This window comes from Microtus pennsylvanicus, chromosome 7 (assembly GCF_037038515.1).
Source record: "Microtus pennsylvanicus isolate mMicPen1 chromosome 7, mMicPen1.hap1, whole genome shotgun sequence".
Lineage (NCBI taxonomy): Eukaryota > Metazoa > Chordata > Mammalia > Rodentia > Cricetidae > Microtus > Microtus pennsylvanicus.
The window spans coordinates 119,127,785-119,148,722 of NC_134585.1; the positions used below are offsets into that span (position 1 = coordinate 119,127,785).

At 44.2% G+C, this 20,938-nt stretch overlaps 1 protein-coding gene across 4 annotated transcripts in view; it reads left to right on the forward strand.

Annotated features, from left to right (window-relative positions):
- Positions 1-128: 128 nt before the first annotated feature.
- The window catches only part of Gabpb2 (GA binding protein transcription factor subunit beta 2), a 39,904-nt gene continuing 19,094 nt past the window's right edge, over positions 129-20,938 (forward strand). For 2 of the 4 annotated variants that reach the window (XR_012911201.1, XM_075978187.1), the window contains exons 1-4: positions 139-498; positions 13,564-13,703; positions 15,941-16,108; positions 16,656-16,850. Coding sequence is in view for 3 of the 4 variants with exons in the window: in XM_075978187.1 (XP_075834302.1) it covers positions 13,596-13,703; positions 15,941-16,108; positions 16,656-16,850 (471 nt within the window). In the remaining variant the exon portion in view is untranslated. Of the gene's footprint in view, positions 499-13,563; positions 13,704-15,940; positions 16,109-16,655; positions 16,851-20,938 lie in introns of all 4 variants that reach the window. The other 2 variants (XM_075978186.1, XM_075978185.1) reach the window with 2 other exon arrangements.

A 20,938-nucleotide genomic window follows, 5' to 3' on the forward strand; every position in this document is an offset into this window, starting at 1 on the left:
AAGGTGGAGCACAAACTCCAGAACGACCCACCAGCAACCTCACCCTCGCAAGCGTTGGCGCCAAAACTACCGGCCCGGTCCGTCCCCTACCGGAACTATGCCTCACGTAAGCCACGTAATCAATGATCCTGCGCCTCGCTAAGTAGTCCCGTTCAGGATGCCCTCGGTACACGCTTTTCAAACTCAAGAGGTCCTCAGTAGGAAGAAGTCGGCCTCAGAGGTGCGTTGCGGTTTTGACAGAAAGGCAAAGTGGGCTTTCTAACCCATTTCATCCGGATTCCTCCGCCAGGAGGCATAGTCACCGGGTCTTCACTTCCGGGTCCGCCATTTTATTGCCTCCATTTCTCCGCGAGGGGGGGGGGGCTAAAGGTCCCCCAAATATTCATATGTGAAAAGGCCAAAAAGTGACGGCCGCTGGCAAGGAGTCTTAACTTGAGAAAGAAACCGGACCAAGCTGGCGGGCCCAGTAAGAGCGAAGCGGGCAGCGCTCCGGAAGAGGTGAGGGGGAGGGAGACGCAGGGTTCCGGAGCGGCCGGAGCGCCGTGGAAGGGGCCGTGACAAGTGCCCAGCCCGGACCTGTGGGCGCCGGCCCGGAGGCTGCCGGAGCCGGGGTGGCGGCGGGGGGAGAGGGACAAAGAGGAAGGGGATGCTGGCGGGAGGAAGGGGAGGGGACTGGGAGGAGGTGAAGGGGGTGGGTGGAAGACCTGGGGCCGGGGAGCCGGACTACGGGAAGCCCAGGCCAGAGGGGTGGCCGCTAGGGGGCAGCGTGGAGCGGAAGTCCAGGCTGCTGCGAGCCACAGACTTGGGGCTCCCTTTTGCAAGTTGGCTCCCCTGTTTTTTCAGGCACAACGCTGGTGTGAAGAACTGAAGGATATTTGAGGCAAAAGTGGGCACTCTTACATTTCTGGGTCTGATAATAACGTGAAACTTTAGTGAGTTCATAATCTGGGTAAGAGCAGTTATGGCCTGATATCCAGTTCTTACACGGATGTTTGTGCAGGAGACGTGTGCAATTCGAAAAAAAAAAAAAAGGAATAAAATTATCCATAGACCGTGAATTGCTGTTTGTTTCCCATTAGTGTGTTCCTAGTCTCACAGACTTCCTCGAGACACCGCTCATTGGTCTCCGCTTCCTGTAAAGGCTTCTCTAGTTTCTGTCTTAAATATTTGAGTCTTGCTAAGTATCTCAGACAGTGCACCTTGCAGCTCTCCTCTTGTTTAGCCTGGAGTGTTGGGGTTACAGAGGTGAGCCACTATGTCTCGCTAGTCATGGGGGGTTGTTGTTTGTTTTGCGAGATAGGGTCTCTCTGTGTAACAACTCTAACTGTCCTGGAATTCGTTTTGGAGACCAGCCTGGGGCCTCGAACTCACATAGATCCATCTGTCTTTGCCGGGATTAAAGACGTGTGCCACCACCACGCATGGCGACTGGTAGTAGTGTTTTTATATGTGCCGTAATAAGGAAGAGCAAACCACCACACCCAAATTATTAGATAAGCCAGTGATTTTTGGTAGTGGAGTCCATTGTCAAGTGCTCAGGCACTCCATGGTTATTAAAACGTTTATTGAAAATTCTTAAAACTAAGTATGGAGGTATATGTCTGTGATCCCAGCACTCAACCATTGAGAAGAGCAGGTAGAACAGGCAGAAGCATCCAGGTATTCAAGTCCAGCCTGTGCTACTTGAGCCCCATCTCAGTGAAAGCAACAGTGCTGTCCTTGTGGTCCTGTAGTGTCCCTGTCCGTTCCCCCCCCCCCCCCCCGTGTGTCCTCGCCCCCCCCCTTTTTGTCTTTTTTATCCACCTTCTGATTCCCTGGAGGCGGGCCTGGAAATGTAGCGCAGGGGCAGGTGTGTGTCTGGCATTCCTTTGCCCTGGGTTCTATCCCTAGCTTAGAGGGACTAGAAAGGAAATTTAGGGTACAGATTAGACCAGATTTTGTGTAGATTTTATTGTGGAGGCACACTCTATAAAGGAAGCTAGTTCCCCTTTGTAGTGTTGAGAACGTTGCAGTTGCCTAGATTGGGCCAATGAGATAATTTAGTAGCTAAAAGCTGCCAAGCCTGACAGTTTGATCCTTAGGACAGCACACACTAGCAGGAGGGGACCAACTCCTGTGGGTTGTCTCTGGCCTTCACGCTCTGGTGAGTCAATACCCACAAAAGTACACACAAATAAATAAGTTTTGTTTTTTTTTAGTTTTTCGAGACATGGTTTCTCTGTGTAACAAACAGCCCTAGCTGTCCTGGGAACTCACTCTGTTGACCAGGCTGGCCTTGAATTCACAGCTCCACCTGCCTCTGCCTCCCAAATTACAGGTATGCACAACCACCTCCTGGCTATTACTTAAAAAATTTTAATTACTTTACATTTAAAGTAAATTTTAAAAATTACTTAATTTTTTTTTACTTACAGTTTATGTGGGTGCACATACACACATTTGTACTTGTGTAGGTCAGAGACAGCTTAGAGGATTCAGCTCCCCATGATGTGGAAACTGGGGATCCAGCTCAGGGTCTTCATGCTTAGACATCTTCACCCTCTGAGCCATGTATCTCACTGGCCCCAAAATACTGTTATTTATAGGTGCATTTTAACTTAGGTAGGTGCTTCAGGTAAATCAGGAGTGACAGGATAGGAAAGGAGAGCCAAAAAGAACAGATTTCTTGGAGGCCATTTTTACCAGAATACAAGTAGAAACCAAAGACATTCCCGCAAGTAACCAAATATAAGAACGGGTTTCCCACCAGGCCGTCATGATGCACGCCTTTAATCCCAGCACTCAGGAGGCAGAGGCAGGGGGATCTCTGAGTTTGAGGCCAACCTGGTCTGTGGAGCGAGTGCCAGAACAACCAGGGTTACACAGAGAAACCGTGTCTTGGGGGGAATAATTTAAGACAGGGTTTCCTGGTTTGAAACAGGATTTTGTGACACTTAGGCCAACCTCCAACTCACCATCATCCTGGCTCAGGATCCCAGCTTGGTGGGGTTGCCTGCAAATGTCATCATGCCAGGGGAGGACTGTTTTTACTCCTCCCCTTCACCATGCTTGTCTCTAAACAGTTTTCACTGAAGACAGCTTGGCGATATCGGATGATCTCAGCTGTCCCTCTTACCATGGTGATCGCTTCAGATTGGTCTGATCCCACGTTGGGAGAGGGACAGATGTCAAGGAGTTGTACCAATAAAACCTTCATAGTTTTAAGCAGATAAAAGGTACAGACGGAGTGGCTTTTTAGGTCAGGTTTTCATGGAGTCTACTCTTGTGTTTGAGTTCAGTCTCTCCTGTGGGGTAGTCCCAGCTTCTCAGAAATGCTTTTCACTCTTTTGTTGGAGGTTGTTCTTCTACAGAATGCTAACAGCCAGCCATTAAAAAGCTTCACAAAAATCCAGTCAGCAAGAGCAAATGTTGAGTGAAACTAGCTTGAAGATTAAGTGTTGTTTATAGGAGTACTCTTTAAGTGACCAGTGCCTTTTAATTATTAGAGGCACTGCTTGGAGTGCACATTGTTAGGGCACGTCTAATTATCTTTGTTTAAAGCGACTAACTAGCCAGTACAATTAGGAGCACATGAGCACATGTCTGGGGAAAGGAAGCACCACTAGCAACTCTAGTGTAGGCCTCGTCAGCTTGACCCCAAGCTGTTGGCTCCTAAACCATGCATCTGAGCTTATCCAATACAGCAGGCATATCAATATATTTAACATGTAAAGGAGACAGCAACATTTGGCACCACTGCACAGAACGGCACAGAAATCTTTCCTATAGTAGCACAACTTCTGCTCATTAAACAAAATGTAGACTCTGTAGTTCCCTAGGTCTACCACACCAACAAATCCAATGTTAGACCATTAGACCACAGATTTAGTAATTTAGCGACACCTGACCACAGACTCATTTCTCTGTGTGTTTCATTTGTACAAAACGAAATATTTTCATTCTGAGACCAATAGATGGAGACCAAGGCTTCAAAGCTCAGGATTACCCAAATGGCACACTTTTTATTGAACGGGTTTGTTTGTTTATGTAGGAGTGCTTTGTCTACATGTATGCCTGCAGGCAAGAAGAGGGCAATCTCATAGATGGTTGTGAGCCATCACGTGGATATTGGAAATTGAACTCAGAACCTCTGGAAGAGTAGCTAGTGCTGTGTGTGTGTGTGTGTGTGTGTGTGTGTGTGTGTGTGTGTGTGTGTGTGTGTGTGTTTCGAGACAGGGTTTCCTGGAACTCATTCTGTAGACCAGGCTGGCCTCAGACTCACAGGGATCATCCTGCCTCTGCCTTCTGAGTGCTGAGATTAAAGGCATGCGACACCACTGCCGACCCAGCCAGTGCTCTTAACCTCTGAGCCATCTCTCCAGCCCAACAGTATTGATTTTATATGTATGAATGTACATGTAACTATGGGGTATGTGAAGAATCCAAAGACAGCTTTCCAAGTCAGGTCTCTTCTACCGTAGGGGTCCAAGAGACTGAACTCCATTAAGCTTGCAGCAAGTGCTTTTACCTTTTATCCACTGAGACTTCTTTTCTGCCATTGAGCAGTGCTGATTAAAAATATCAGAAACGAGCTGGGAGTTGGTGGCATATGCCTTTAATCCGAGTTCTCGGGAAGCAGAGACCAGAGGATCTCTGTGAGTTTGAGGCTAGCATGGTCTACAGAGTGAGTTCCAGGACAGCCAGGGCTACACAGAGAAATCCTGTCTCAACCCCCTCCCTATATCCATCTGTCTGTCTATCTATCTGTCTATATGTCTATCTATCTATCTATCTATCTATCTATCTATCTATCTATCTATCTATACACACCACATACACATGCATACACATATATCAGAGACAAGCTGGGGTTGGGGCTCACACCCTTAATCCTAGCAGCTGGAGAACAGGGACAGGAGATCTCTGAATTCAAGACCATCAAGGGTTTCTTAGTGAAACTTTGTCCTGACAAAACCAAACAAAAAAAGTCTAAAAAATCAAAGAATTTCATTAGCTATCCTACATGTTGGCAGCCCAGACATGATGCCCATTGTATAATACAGATCAGCTAGCAGTCATTTTGCACATTCTAAATTTACATGTATTTTACTCTTCAAATGTCTACATAATATATGTAGGTTCCACTCTACATGTTTAAGTCACAAATATGTAGATTAGTAAATGTACCAAAATCACCTTATATTTAAAATCACTTTGCTTTCAAAGAGGTCATTAAAAGACAGAAACAGAAACATAAAGGAGCTCTGACTTTTTGCTAAGGTGTGTGTGTTTGTTTTTGAGACAGGGTTTCTCAGTATAGCTCAGACTGCCCTGGAACTCACAGTCCATGGTGGCCTTGAACTCAGGGTGAGCCTTCGCACTCTGCCTCCCAAGTACCACCACTGCCAGCAATATTTTTTTTTCTTTTTAAAGATTTATTTTCAACTTTGAGGCCAGCCTGGTCTATGGAGCGAGTGCCAGAACAACCAGGGTTACACAGAGAAACCGTGTCTTGGGGGAAAAATTTAAGACAGGGTTTCACTGTGTAGCTCTTGGCTGGCCTTGACACTGAGATCCACCTGCCTCTGTCTACACGTGTGTACTTGTGTCTGCTTGTCTGCACCATGTGCTTGCAGAGCTCATGGAGACTCACTCAGAGAGTGAGTGCACCAGAATCCTGATGCGGGTGCTGGGAACTGAACCAGGTCCTTTGCGAGAGCAGCAACTGTTCTTAATCTCCAAGCCATCTCTCCAGCTCCGATATTCATTTTATTCTTAATTCTGTACATTGTCTGTGCGGTGTGTGCATGTGTGAAGTGCAAGTGCCTGCAGAGTCGAGAAGAGGAATGTCTGACCTCATGGAACTAGAGCTCAGGCTCCAGACTGGGGCCTCTGAAAGCTGCTGAGCCATCACCTTACAAACAGTTACATTAATTGACAGGTTGATTTGGGCAGGAGTGTGCATGCCCACAGTATTCATGTGGAGGTCAGAGGACAACTTTCAGGAGCCTGCCCTTCCTTCCATCTGTGGGTCCTGGGGATAAAGCTCTAGTTGTCAGGGTTGGTGGCAAATTCCTTTATGTGCTGAGCTGTCTTGTTGGTCCTCAAGCAGGTAGCTCAATAAAATATAAAATCTTATCAATTTTATGATGTAATAATGAATTGGATATTAAAATACCCACTTTCTGGACTGAAGAGATGGCTCAGTGCTTAAGATTATGAACTGGTTTTGCTGATTTTATTCCTAGCAACCAAATAAGGCTGCCCAAATCCACCTATAACTGCAGTTCCAAGGGACAGATTCCTTCTTGTAGCCTCCAAGAGCACATATCCACAGATACAAAGCTATACACATAAATAGTAAAAAGATAAAAATAAAGCATCCACCTTTATAGCATTACAACAAAATGTATTTTTTATTAGCAATTAAACTAATAGCAAAATTAACCTATTTTGACATTCAGAAAATATATGTATATTCCATGTGGATCAAAGCCCAGAAATCATACAAAATAACTCTATATACATGCCAATCCTAAAATGTATGTTTTTTTAAAAAATATTTATTTATTAAATATAGTGTTCTCCCTGCATGTCTGCCTGCAGGCCAGAAGAGGGCACCAGACCTCATTACAGATGGTTGTGAGCACATGTGGTTGCTGGGAATTGAACTCAGGACCTTTGGAAGAGCAGGCAATGCTCTTCACCTCTGAGCCATCTCTCCAGCCCCTAAAATGTATGTTTTATATTTACATTTTAAATTTGCTAGCCAAAAGCAGTTTAGAAATTTTCTGAGAGCTAAGCATAGTGGCACCAATACTTGGAGGCAGAGGCAGGTGGATCTCTGTGAGTTCAAGGCCAGTCTGGACCACATAGAGAATTCCAGGACAGCCAGAGCTAGATTATAGAGAGACCCTGTCTCAAAACAACAATAGAAACCCTTTTTTCTGAGCAATTAACAATGTATTTTAAAATGTAAGCATTCTTTAAACAAGGAATTAGAGCCTCCTCTCATATGCAATAACATAGATTTTTTTTGTTACATATAAAGTAAGCTTACAAATGTGCTCAATGTTATTGATCATAGGGATTGTAGCTCCATAATTTTCCTCTTGAAAGGGAAATTTATGAGCTGAGGAAACACGATGCAGGTAAATTGCTTACATCTGAACCTGAAGACCTGAGTTCAGTTCCGGGGACCCACATGGAAAGAGAACGGACCTCCACATATACACATACACACAGAATAAGTAACTGTAAAAAGATGAAATAGTCCTGAAAAGGGATATAATAGCAATAACCCCACAAAAGGATTTTTGTGAGCATTATTTAGAAGTCGTTCTGTCGAGACAGGTGAAACTCTGTGAGTTCGAGGCCAGCCTGGTCTACAAGGGCTAGTTCCAGGACAGGCTCCAAAGCTACAGAGAAGCCCTGTCTCGAAAAACCTAAAAAAAAAAAAAAAAAATTCTGTCAAAATTGAGGATATGGCTGTGTAGGCAGAGTGCTCACCTAGCATGAACAAAGCCGGGTTCCGTCCTCGGTGCTTCATTCATGTACTGGTATGTGTTGCCACAGACCTGTAATCCCAGCAGTTGGGAGGTAAAGAAAAAAGGATCAGGACCCCAAGGTCTTCCTTGACTGTGTGGCAAGTTAGAGATTAGTGTGGGCTACTTGAGACCCTGTGCCAAATAAAGAAATAATTTTCTTATGTCCTTTTGGATACCTTTTAGGTACTCTTGACACCGAAGTGTAAAACTTAATTTCTTCATAAATTTGTTTTGAAAGGAAACCTAATCAAAATCTGTTTATCTGATAGAAATTTTGTAATTTTAAACTTTTATGTCTCCAGTGAGTGTCATTTTAAATACATAATCTGTATTTTCTGTAAGTCAGATTATTTCTCCAAAGCATTTCTTTTAGAAGATCAGCTATTTTTTGTAAATTTTGTAACAATTTTTTTTTCTTAGCCGTTTCTAGAATTAACATTTGAAACATCAGCTCCAAAGCACTCCGGTGGGGAGGACAGCGCTCAGAGCACTGTCTCAGTTAGCTAAGGTTTTAGTTAGGGCTGACAAAGCCAGGGGAGCAGCTCCCAAGTCTGTCCTCAGATACTCACAGTAATGTCATAGATACATACTATAACGCAGGCATGTCAGGAACAGCAAGTTCAGAGAAGTGGGAAATGAAGGGACCAGGGCCACGCCACAGCTGTTTTTTCAGAAACTCTGTGGGAAAACTAAGTTCTGCCCCATGATGGTTTTAGAACTGATGCATTTACAAAAGATAGCTAGAATTTCCCAAGGGGCCATCAAGGTACATGAACTTAATATTTTCCATGGTTACATAAATCACAGATTCTCTGCATGCTTGCTTCTCTCTCTCAAATGATCAACAGAAAATAGCCACGAAAGACCGACACATGTGGTACACAGACATCTATGCAGACAAAACATGTACATACATGTATATATACATATGCAAACAGAAAATAGCTTGACAAGGCCCAATGTACAAGCAGTATAATAACTCAAATAGTTCAACAAAACCAGCAGCTCAGAACTACAAAAGACAAAGCCTCGGGCTGGAGAGATGGCTCAGAGGTTAAGAGCATTGCCTGTTCTTCCAAAGGTCCTGAGTTCAATTCCCAGCAACATGGTGGCTCACAACCATCTGTAAAGAGGTCTGGTGCCCTCTTCTGGCTTGCAGACATGCACATAGACAGAATATTGTATGCATAATAAATAAATAATTTAAAAAAATACAAAAGACAAAGCCCTGTAGAAAATTATCAAGAGCCCAATACCACAGCACTCGAGGCAGAGGCAGATGAATCTCCGTGAGTTTGAGGCCAGCCTGGTCTACAGAGCAAGTTCCAGGACAGTCTCCAAAGAGAGGAACCCTGTCCCCTCCCCCCCCAAAAAAAACCAATCAGTCAATAAAAGAGCCCAATCCCAAGTACAGCCCATTTTGTGCTTCACCAAATAGAGGTAGAACAGCAGCAGCAGATGGAAGCTGAAGTGGAAAGATGAAAATCCCTAGCTACCTATGGTGGACATGCCTTTAGGGGGCAGAGGCAGGCGGATCAATGAGTTTTGAAGTGTTCCTGGTCTTTATAGTGAGTGTCAACAGCCAGAGCTTTGTAGAGAGGTTCTGTCTTGAAAGAAAGTCCCTGGAATAACATGACCCTAGCAGCTGCTTGGTACTATTTAGCCCTCCTCTCCATTGGGAGTGAGTGACTGACTGTTTTCTCCTGGCCATGGTTTGCCAGAATTGTTACCATACGTTTTCGGGTCAGAGCTGCGGCCTGTCATCCCTGACAAGCTAGGCGTGGCCACCTATCCTCAAATGTGTCAGTTAAATCCACTGTTAGTAATGAAACAGAAAAGAATTTATTCAATGTGGCCACACTGGAAAAAGATTGAGTGACACCCACCTATCTGTTTTGGGGTTCTAATATAAAAAACATAGATGAGGGGGCTGGAGAGGTGGCTCAGAGGTTAAGAGCACTGACTGCTTTTTCAGAGGTCCTGAGTTCAATTCCCAGCAACCACATAGTGGCTCAGTGATCTGTGATGAGGTATAGTGCCCTCTTCTGGCATGCAGGTGTGCATGTAGGTAGATACTGTATACATAATAAATAAAAAAATAGATGAATTTCAGGTCAATAGAAGGCGTGATGCATAACTGATTGTTATGCAAAGTGATCTGACAAGTTGTCAGAACTGTGAGATCTTTCTGAGGTGACAACTTTCTCAGCCTGGCACCTGGGCTCAGCCTCTTCCTTCTCCCAAAAATGAGCTTCCTGGGAAAGTTCAATGAAGTCCATTGTCTCAGTAGTCTGACAGCAGAGGAGGGACACTCATCCTTTTATGCTGTCTTCATCCTGTGAGGAGAGTTACAAAGGAGTTGCAGGCATGAGCCAGCAGGCCTGGCCACACCTAGCTTTTTACTAGCTTTTCCAGCTGATGGTAGGTATTCTTTGATGCTGCACCAACGCTTGGCAGGTGGTAAATTTTTTTTTCTTTTTTTGTGGTCCATACAGCACCATGCATGCTAGACCAGCACTCTGCCATTGTATTACATAGCTCACAAGATATGTGGTAATTTCTTAAAAGTTAGTTGCAAGGTTGATAATTTAGCTCAGTAATACCCTGCCTGGGTTTCATCCTCTGCACCAGAAAATAAAAAATAATTGTAAGGGCTAAAGAGATGACTCAGCAGTTAAGAGTATTGGGTGGTCTTCTCAAGGACCTAGGTTCAATTCCCAGCACCCACATGGCAGCTCACAACTTCCTGTAACTTCACTTCCAGGGCATCTGATGCCCTTTTCTGACCTTCAGAGGGCATTGCATGCAGATGGTGCACAGACATACATGTAGGCAAAAATAATCATACACAGAAATGATTTTAAAAATAATAAAATTAGTTGAAAAGAAAAACTTGAAACCATATCAAAAGAATTTTTGTGCTGTGTACCTTAAAAACAATTATCTGTCTTATATTTTTATTATTGGATGTACTGGGGCTTGAACCTAGAACCTTGTATGTAGTAAAGAAGTGTTGTACTATTAAGCTGTTTGTTTGTTTGTTTTTGCTATTTAATTTGAGGCAGGTCTCACTAAATTACCCAAGCTATGCTTGAATTCATATTTTGGCCCAGACAGGCCTTGAACTTTTGCACTATTGTGCTCAGAGCAAGCCCAGGGCTTTGGCATGCTAAGAGCCCTCTATGACATGAACTCTATCCCCAGCCTTTGACCTGAGATTTTGAGCTAGGAATCTTAAACTTAAAATCTTCCTGTTTTAGCCTCCAAGAAACCAGGATTACTGTGATTACAGGCCTTTGCCACAAGGTCCTACTTTGAATTTTTTTAATTTTTTGAGGGGGTGGTTCATGAGTACTCCGTGGTGTGTGTGGGGAGGTCAGAGGACAACTTTCTGGAGTTTCTTCTCTCCTTTTATCATGTGGATCCTAGGGTCAAACTCAGGCTGTCAGACTGGAGAGGTGGATCATAGGTGACTGAGTTCAGTCCCTAGAGCCATATTGTGGAAGGAGAGAACCAGTTCAGCAAGCTGTTCTCTCTCTCTCTCTCTCTCTCTCTCTCTCTCTCTCTCTCTCTCTCTCTCTCTCTCTCTCTGTGTGTGTGTGTGTGTGTGTGTGTGTGTGTGTGTGAGAGAGAGAGAGAGAGAGAGAGAGACAGAGACAGAGACAGAGACAGAGAAAGGAAGGGATGGGGAGAGAGGAAGAGAGAGAGAATGAAAAAATAAATTGAGACTGATCCTCCTATAGCCCAGGTCTGTCTAGCGCTCACTGTGTAGTTGAAGCTTGGTGCTTCTTATCTGCCTGCCTCCACTCCTAAGCAGTAGCGTTACAGGTATGCACCTTCTTTCAGGGCAAGGACTTTCTTAAACAGGGCCTGCTTTTCCCCCTCAAGAGCACGTGGCAGTGAATACAGTAAGCTTATTTCACGGTTTGGTTTGGGCAAAGGCAACAGCAATTATACCCTCCATGATATTTTCACTATTACTATAAATGCTAAGATGCTTAAAAAAAAAAAAAGTCAAATGATGCCTTAGTAGTATGGCAAAAATAGTTTGCACCACATGGATTCCTGAAAGGTTACTAGTATGGCTCAGGAGCCATAAATCACACTTTTGAACTGCTGTCCTAAGCAAATCACTGGTCAGTGGGAGTTTATTCTTGCCATGCTGGCCTTGGTATCACTTGCCCATATTCTCAGTCCCTGGGAAGTGAAGACAGGACCAGGAGTTGAAGGTCATCCTCAGCTACGTAGTAAATTAAAAGTCAGCTTGGGCTACAGAGTTTCTGTCAAAAACAAAAAACAAAAAATCCAGTTTGCTGTCTGTAAAGATTGATCGGCATTGCATCATTTTGCCATACCTAGAGAACAAAAATATTAACAGTTGCAATTCATTTTAGAAAAAATGCTCCTTGCTGGGTGGTGGTGGCACACCCTTTAATCCCAGCACTGGGTGGGGGCAGAGGCCAGCTTGGTCTACAGGACTAGTTCCAGGACACAGAGAAACCGTGTCTCGAAAAAAAGAGAGAAAAGAAAGAAAGAAAGAAAGAAAGAAAGAAAGAAAGAAAGAAAGAAAGGAAAAGAAAAGATGCTTTTTAGTAGAGAAAATGAGAGCTCCCAAGAGTGGGAGTGGTTCTCCGAAAGGACTGCTTCCACATGCCTGCCCAGTGTTTTATTGCTGCTTGTGTATGACGTGGGGTGCGCTCCACTGTGTGCATACAGATGACGACTTAGAGTCAGAGTCAGTTCTCGCCTTCTACCCAGAGTTCTGGGGAATGGGACTCGGGTCATCTGGCTTTTGTAAAAAGCACTTTGGCCTGTTGACCCATCTCACAAGCCCTGCCTAGTAGCCTTTTATGTCTTACAGATGAATTGGATTAAGACCGAGGGAGTCATTATTGAAATTGGTCAGTTTTTGAGCTCATCAAAGGCTAAGCCAATGAGGAGTCTACACACCCTGTCCTGTTCTCTTGGCTCAGAGAAATGATCGTGCCTTACTCATCCAGTCTAGTCATGTGCTGCAGGATTAGCTCATGGTCCACCAAGGCCCTGCCTTAAGGGTGATTAACTCAAAATTTCTGTCAAGCAGTATTTAAAAGATAGCTATCCTTGTGCCTTGCTTAGAAATTAGAATGCTGTTGACAGATTCCTGTCTCACCCAGTCCCACAGTTGTTCAGAACTAAAGAAACACACAGAGGCCTACATTAATTATAAACTGTTGGCCTATTAGCTCAGGCTTCTTATTAACTAATTCTTACATTTTAATTAGCCCATTATTCTTGTCTATGTTAGCCAAGGCTTAGTACATTTATCAGCGAGGCATTCTCATCTTGCTTCCTCTGTGTCTGGATGATAACTGCAGGCTGAGTCTTTCCTCTTCCCAGAATTCTCCTGTTCTCATCATCCCACCTCTTCTTCCTGCCTTGTCACCCAGACTTTAAGTCAAAAGATATGTAGAGGAAGCAAGATAGGCCTCTGTGTGTTTGTTTGGGACTGAATGGCTACAGGACCTGGCAGGACAGAAACCTCTGTCAACAGAATGCATGTTTTTGAACTATGTTCTTTAAAATTATATTCCACCACTGGGTCTGGTGATAAAACCCAGTAATCCCATCTACCTGGGAAGTTGAGACAGGAAGATCACAAATTCAAGGCCTACCTGAGCTGTGGCCTAAGTTTCACATCAGCTAGATCCTCTCTCAGAATACAGAAAGGAAAACAGCAGGTGTGGTGACTCCAGGCTGTAATCCTAGCACTTGGGAGGTGGAGTCGGAAAGAGCAAATTTGAGGTTGGCGTAGGCTATGTGAGTTCCTGGCCCCCAAACAAAAACATCTTGTGCACACATTTCACTGTGGTGGTACGTGTCTATAGCTTAGCATCTGAGGGACAGAAGAAGGGAGATTTTGAGTTCCTTGCTTTCATGGGCTGCATAGTGAGTTACAGCCAACCTGGACTGCTTGGCAAAACATGTCTTAGAGAAAACCAACAAAATGCAAGAAAACATTTTACAGGCTGCTGCTTCCCCTGTGTTTGAATTGCAGCTCCCTGGATACTTTTGTTCCTATGCATAAAGATGTCTCTGGTGGATTTGGGGAAGAGGCTGCTGGAAGCTGCAAGAAAAGGCCAAGATGATGAAGTGCGGACGCTGATGGCGAACGGGGCCCCGTTCACCACAGATTGGGTGAGTTGAGCTGAAGAGGTGTGGGTTCCCTCTTGTGCTGATGGCGAACGGGGCCCCGTTCACCACAGATTGGGTGAGCTGAGCTGAAGAGGTGTGGGTTCCCTCTTGTGCTGATGGCGAACGGGGCCCCGTTCACCACAGATTGGGTGAGCTGAGCCGAAGAGGTGTGGTGTTCCCTCTTGTGCTCTGTCATTCCTGCCTCCTGCAGGAGTGTGAAAGCTGCCTGTCAATAGGTAGTAGTAATTGTGAGCTGTTAAATTGTGGGAATTTGGATGGAGAGGTGGCTCAGAGGTTAAGAGCGCTGACTGGACCTCTGGAAGAGATCCTGAGTTCAATTCCCAGCAACCACAGTGGCTCACAACCATCTGTAATGAGATCTGGTGCCCTCTTCTGGCCATACAAGTAGAACCCTGAATACATAATAAATAAATCAATCTTTAAAAAAAATACAGGATATTTCCCTCTTTTATTTTATTTTTATATTTTTATTTGCAGTTGTGATGGTATATGTCTTTAGTCCTAGAACTTGGGAGGGAGAGGTAGGAAGACCTCTGAGTTTGAGACCATCCTGGTCTATATCACAAGCTCCAAGATAGCCAAAGCTACATAATGAAATCCTCTCTCAAAAAACAAATATAAAGCTCCCAGAAGTTGTCCTGACCTCACACATATACACCTGTGTGTGCACACATGTACACATACATGCAAATAAATGTTACAAATACCAGGCATGGTTGTATACATCTTTTTGTTTGTTTTTGTGACAATATTGACTGTCCTGAAACTCGCTTCATAGTAGACCAGGCTGGCCTCAAACTCACAGAGATCCGACTGCCTCTGCCTCCTGAGTGCTTGGATTAAAGGCGTGCCAGCTAGTAGTATACATCATTAACTCCAGCACTTGGGAGGCAGAAGCAGAAGATTAACCATGAATTGAAGGTCAGCCTGGTCTACAGAGTAAGACTTTGTCTCAGGGGAGAAAGAAAGGCCAGGTGGTAGTGGTGGTGCACACCTTTAATCCCAGCACTCAGTATATAGAGATAGGTAGATTTCTGAGTTTGAGACCTACCTGGTCTACAGAGTGAGTTCCAGTTCAGCTTGGGCTACATACAAAACCTTGTCTCAGAAAAGAAAGAAGAAAAGAAAGAATAGTTTAATATAGTGAGCTTGTTAACCAACTCAACTTGGAGACCAAAGAGCTTCAGAAGATTCAGGTCCATGGAGCCATGGAGTAATGGAGGGCATCTAAATACATTGGTTTTGCTTTTTAAGATTTATTTACAGATGGTTGTGAGCCACCATGTGGTTGCTGGGAATTGAACTTAGGACCTGTGGAAGAACAGCCAGTGCTCTTAACTGCTAATCTCTTCAACCCGCATTCACAGATTTTCTTTCTTTCCTTTTTTTTCCCTTTGGGTTGTTTTTGTTTTTTGAGACAAGGTTTCTCTGTGTAATAGTCCAGGCTGTCCTGGAACTCACTTTGTAGACCAGGCTGGCCTTAAACTCACAGAGATCCGCCTGCCTCTGCCTCCCAAGTGCTGGGATTAAAGGCGTGCGCCACCACTACCTGGTGGTTGATGAATTTTCTAAGCACTGACTGATGCTAACAATTTTTATGATGGAGTAATGATTGTTGTAGTATGATTAACTCATAACTTCAGGGCCCAACTGGTTCTTTTTTTGTTTGTTTGTTTGTTTTGAAACAGTCTCTCTCAATGAAGCCCTGGCTTCTTGGGCTTCTATCTCACAGAGATCCACCCGCTTCTGCCTCCTTAATGCTGGTTCTAAAGGTGTAACCACCACCCAGATTACTCTTCTTGACACAAAAAAACTGTCTTGTACGCCATGCTTAAAATCTACCTAACTCAAAATCATTATACTTTAATTTTATGATTTCTATTGTTTTTAATTATATATGTGTGTCTGTGTGGGGTGGGCATGTGAGTACAGTTGTCCTTGGAAACCAGGGTGTCGGGTCACCTACAGCTGGAATAACAGCTGTGAATCACCTAACATGGGTGCTGGGAACTGAACTCAGTGCTTTTAACCATTGAGTTATCTTTCTAGCCCATGTATATTAATTTTTAATTCTATTATTTATTCACTCTTATCTGCCCTGTAAGATTTTTTTCTTCAAGGATGAATACTATAGGATTCATTTATTGTTCATGTATCTCTACCCCAAAATGATTCAGTTCTACACACAGTAGAATTCAATGAGTATTATTTTCCCACAGCTTGGAACATCACCTCTTCACCTTGCAGCCCAGTACGGCCATTATTCCACAGCAGAGGTGCTCCTTCGAGCAGGCGTGAGCAGGGATGCCCGGACCAAGGTGGACAGGACCCCTCTACATATGGCTGCAGCTGATGGCCATGCACACATTGTGGAGCTGCTGGTTAGGGTAAAGCAAGAATGGTGGTGGGGTGATGCTTTGAAACACTCACCTCCCGCACTGTCTTAAATAGTGGGGGGAAGTGGGCGGGAAAGACTTGAGAATAGTTGGTCATTAAGTTGCATCTCTATTTATTTATTTATTTAAATTGATTTTTTTCATGAAAACCATGTTTCAAGAGTCATGAAGATGAGTTTGTTTTCTAATTTTTTAAAGGCTTAACAGGTTTTATTGATTTTCTTCATTCTTTTCTGTAGGTGTTCTCTGTACTTGTGCCTGTTTTTTTTTTTTTTTCAGGCCCTACTCAGCTTTCTGCTAATAAGTGCAACAAAGTCTGTTCCTTGCCCCTCCTCAGCCATCTGTTAGAGTTTCCCGGGGCTGTCCTTAGCAGACCCACTCGTTGGAAGCATAATGTCTCAGCTCAGGCGGACTTGAGAAATGTTTTTCTTGTTGATCCTCCTTAAGTGAGAGCTACAGCTAAATCTCTCTGTTGCGATGGGATCTTACACCTGAGCCCTGTAACCATTATCACAGAAAGGTCACCTTTTTCTAACAGAGCGGTGCGGATGTGAATGCCAAGGACATGCTGAAGATGACCGCTTTACACTGGGCCACAGAGCACCACCATCGAGATGTTGTTGAGTTACTTATCAAATATGGAGCTGATGTCCATGCTTTTAGCAAATTTGACAAGTCTGCCTTTGACATAGCACTGGAGAAAAACAATCCTGAGATTCTGGTCATCCTTCAGGTATGGTTCCTTGATCTTCCCCAAAGTACGCTTCAGCTTATAGGCTATTTTGAGAGAGCTGAATTTTCCCCATTTTATCAAAATAGCACTTCTATCATGCTTCAATCATATGACTCTGTGTTAGCATCTCTCTCTCTCTTTCTCTCTCTTTCACACATACACACACACACACACACACACACACACACCACACACACATTCTCACACACACCCAGTGGAGACAGGGTCTCAAGTAGCCCAGGGTGATCTCAGATTTTGAACGTAGCTAAAGATGACTCTTGATCCTCCTGTTTCTGCCTCACGTATGCTAGAATTACAGGGTATACTGTGGTTGGCCTTTGTTTTGAGACAGTCTCACTGTGAAGTCAGAGCTAGCCTCTCCAACCAGGCCTTCCCTTAGGTTTTTTTGTTTTGTTTTGTTTGTTTTTTTAATATGATTATAGAAAGTCCTGAATTGTTTGTGGTAATTAGAGAGCAATATTTCGGGACTACTCATTGCTGACATTGTAGAGCAGAACTCTACATTTCTTTTCTGGTTCTGAGAGTTGCCCAATTTATGGAAATGTAGCCAGAACAAAAAGAACATTTATTTGACTGTCCATTGCTTTTCTCTCTGTTAAAGTTTCCATTTCTAGTTAAACTAAACTTGACAATCTTAAAAGTCACGGGCTGGGCACAGTGGCACACTTCTTTGATCCTAGCATTTAGTAGGGAGAGACAGGTAAATCTCTTGAGTTTGAGTTTGAGGCCACCTTGGTCTACAAAGCGAGTTCCAGTCCAACCAGGGTTACATAGTGAGACCCTGTCTCAAGACAAGAAAGAAAAAAGGTTTGTTGCTGCTGGAGATACGGCTCTGCAATCAAAAATACTTACCAGTGGGCGATAGTGGTGCACACCTTTAGTCCCAGCACCTGGCAGGCAGAGGCAGGTGGAGCTCTGTGAGTTTGAGGCCAGCATGGTCTACAAAGGGAGTTCTGGGACCACTGGAGCTGTTACACATCAAAAGCCTGTTTCAAAAAACCAAAAATAAAGAAATAACACAATACTTACCAGTCTTGAAAAGGACCTAGATTCAGTTCCCAGAACCCACATAGGGTTAATTACAACTGCCTAAATTTCAGTTCCAAGGCATCGTATTTCCTCCTCTGCCCTCCATTGGCACCTGTGCACACATGGTACACATAAACTCATATAGGCACGTGCGTGCAAACACACACACACACACATTAAAAAGAAAATCATTTTAATAAGAAAGAAAGTCGCTCTCGGGGCTGGTAGATAGCTTAGTCGGAAGGTGTGTCTTGTAAACACGAGAAACTGAGTTTGATCCCCAGAACCCAAGCACAAAAGCCAGGAATGGGTCGGTGAGGCGACTCAGTGGGTAAAGGCTCTTGCTGCCAATTCTAACAGCCTGAGTTCAATTTCCAGTACCCCCCCCCTTAAGAAGAAAATCAACTCCTGCAAGTGTCCGCTGACCTCCTATCATAAGACAGACTTCTGGGGAGACAGAACACATGCTGCCTACTCACTCCAGAAAGGGAGTCCATGGCAGATCAAAGTAGTGATATGTACACCAGATTCAGTTTGGTGAAGCAGTGAATTTGTATTGTGGTTATTAACGGAAGAGTGGATGAGGGCATCTTATAAGGAGCAGAGATTTAACAGAAAAGCAGCTCTGTCACCAGGACACCCACCCCAGCGTGGACAGCTGCAGCCCTGGAGCACTCTAGCCGGCCACAGGCAGCTCCACTTCCTAACATGTGAAGTTGGCTGGCCAGAGTCTCTCCCCACAGCTGTTGACACACTGATGGCGGGGCCCTCGGGAATCCTCCAATCCTCTGTTCTCTGCTGTGTGGCTTTTCACTGGTCGCCTCTCCTTTCTCTCTGGAGCGGATGTTGCACTTTAGAGGAATTCATGCCTTAGCATTTATGCATGTGTGTGCCCTGGCACACTACTGCACATATGTACACACACAACAAATAAATTGTAATTAAAAAATGTGGAAAACGGCTGCAGAAACAATGTGCTTATAATCTCAGCAGAGACAGCTCTCCAGAGCTTGCTGGGCAATCAGCGTTGTTTACTTGATGAGCTCCAGACCAATAAGAGCCTACCTCAGAAAAACAAGGGAGCTAGCCTCTGAGAAACAATACTCAGGGTTGTCCGCAGGCTGCACCCTCCCGCACATACACCTCACACAGTCGCTCTCCAGTCAAAGTGGCGCATGTTTATCTAATCCACCATTGTGAATTACATGGAGATAGAAGGCATAGAAGCTCAAATGGCAGCTTCAGCTACATAGCAAATTTAAGTCCCACCTGGGCTACTTGAGACCCTGTCTCAGAAAAACAAAATCCAAATAAAAAACCAACAGTCCTGCGCCTGTGGCATGTTTGTACGATACCTCAGTGTCTCTCCTCATACCCACACAAGGGAAGCGAATACCCAGACCTGAAAGGCAGAGACCCCACCTCTCTACTGCCACGCCCTTCACCTGTTCCCCACAAAGGCAGATCCTGAAACCATCAAAAATTGAATTAAAAGAAAACAAAAAATTATATTTAGGGGATGACTTAGTGGGTAAGGGCTTTTGCTGCCAAGCCTGAAACCTGCGTTCAAGTCCCTAGAACCCACGTGCTAGAAAGTGAAACCCAGCTCCTGACAGTTGTCTTCTGACCCTCGTGTGTGTGCACACACGCACACTGACTAAAAACACACCACTAATCCCAGCACTCAGGATGCAGAGGCAGGCAAATCTCAGAATTCTAAACTGTTCCGGTCTGTATCCTGAGTTCCCAAACAGAGCTACACAGTTTTTTTGGTGAGAGAGGGGTGTTTCAAAACAGAGTTTCTTTGTGTAGATAAGACTGGCCTGCCTCTGCCTCCTGAGTGCTGGGATTAAAGGTGTGTGCCATCACCATGTGGCTTACACAGAGAGTCTTAAAAAATAAGTAAATAAATTTAAGTGTGGAAAAAAATTTAATTGAGTCAGTAAAATGGCTCAGGTAGAGGCACCTGCCACGTCTGATGACCCAATTTTGATTCTCTGACCCCACATGGTGCAAGGTGCCCATTGTTTTCTGGCCTCTACGTGCATATGCCCATCCCCCCATACACACACAATAATAGAATTCATTTCTCAGGGAAAAAAAGATTCTGTGCTAGAAAGGCATAAATGGAAAACAGAGAGATGTGAGATGACATGGAAGGGCTGGAGAACAAGTGCGGTTCTGCAGTTTGGGGAGGCGGACGGGCGCTGGGGCTCTTGTTCCAGGGCTGTGAAGTAGCTTCTTATGTGGGCACTGGGAACATAGTGAAAGCTTTTTTTGTTTTATTTTGTGTGTTTTTAAAACTGGGTTTCCCTGTATAGCCTAGTTTTCCTGGAACTGGCTTTGTAGACCCAGCTGTCCTTAAAATTACAGAGAGCCACATGCCTCTGCCTTCTGAGTGCTGGGGTTAAAGCTGTACCACCACCCAAGGCTGGAAGCTTTGTTTGTTTGTTTGTTTTGTTTTGAATGGGGGTAGAAAGATGACCACGTGGCTCTGTTTCACCTGGTAATTGCTATCTAGCCCGAGCTGACCTCAAACTCAACATGATCCTGTCTCAGCTTTTGGAGTGCTGCTGGGATTACAGTTTGAACTGCTTCATATGGATTTAGAAACTCAGATTCAGGACTGATGTGATTGTTTTAAAACGGTAATTGGAGTTGGCACACACATTGGATGGAGAAGACAATGCTAACTAGCATATGATTGCTTCCTTCAGGCTAGACCAGCCTGCCCGTGCTTCCTCTGGGAAGCTGGTAGAAGGTAGAAGTAGCAGATGAAGAAGGAGTTTAACAGTATCCGGAGAATGGATAATCTGTCTCAATTGCAGTCCTCAGTCAAGGGGATAATTACATACAAAAAATAGCTGCTTTTGCATCTTCAGTTTTTGTTTGTTTTCATGACAGATGGTTTTACAAAGACTGGTTATTCTCCTCAACTTTCAGTTATTGTCCAAAGTCCTTTCATAACTGTACTTTTTAGTAGTTATGTTTGTAGAAAACTTCTGAGAGTAAGAATGCAAGATAAGGATCTTTTCACC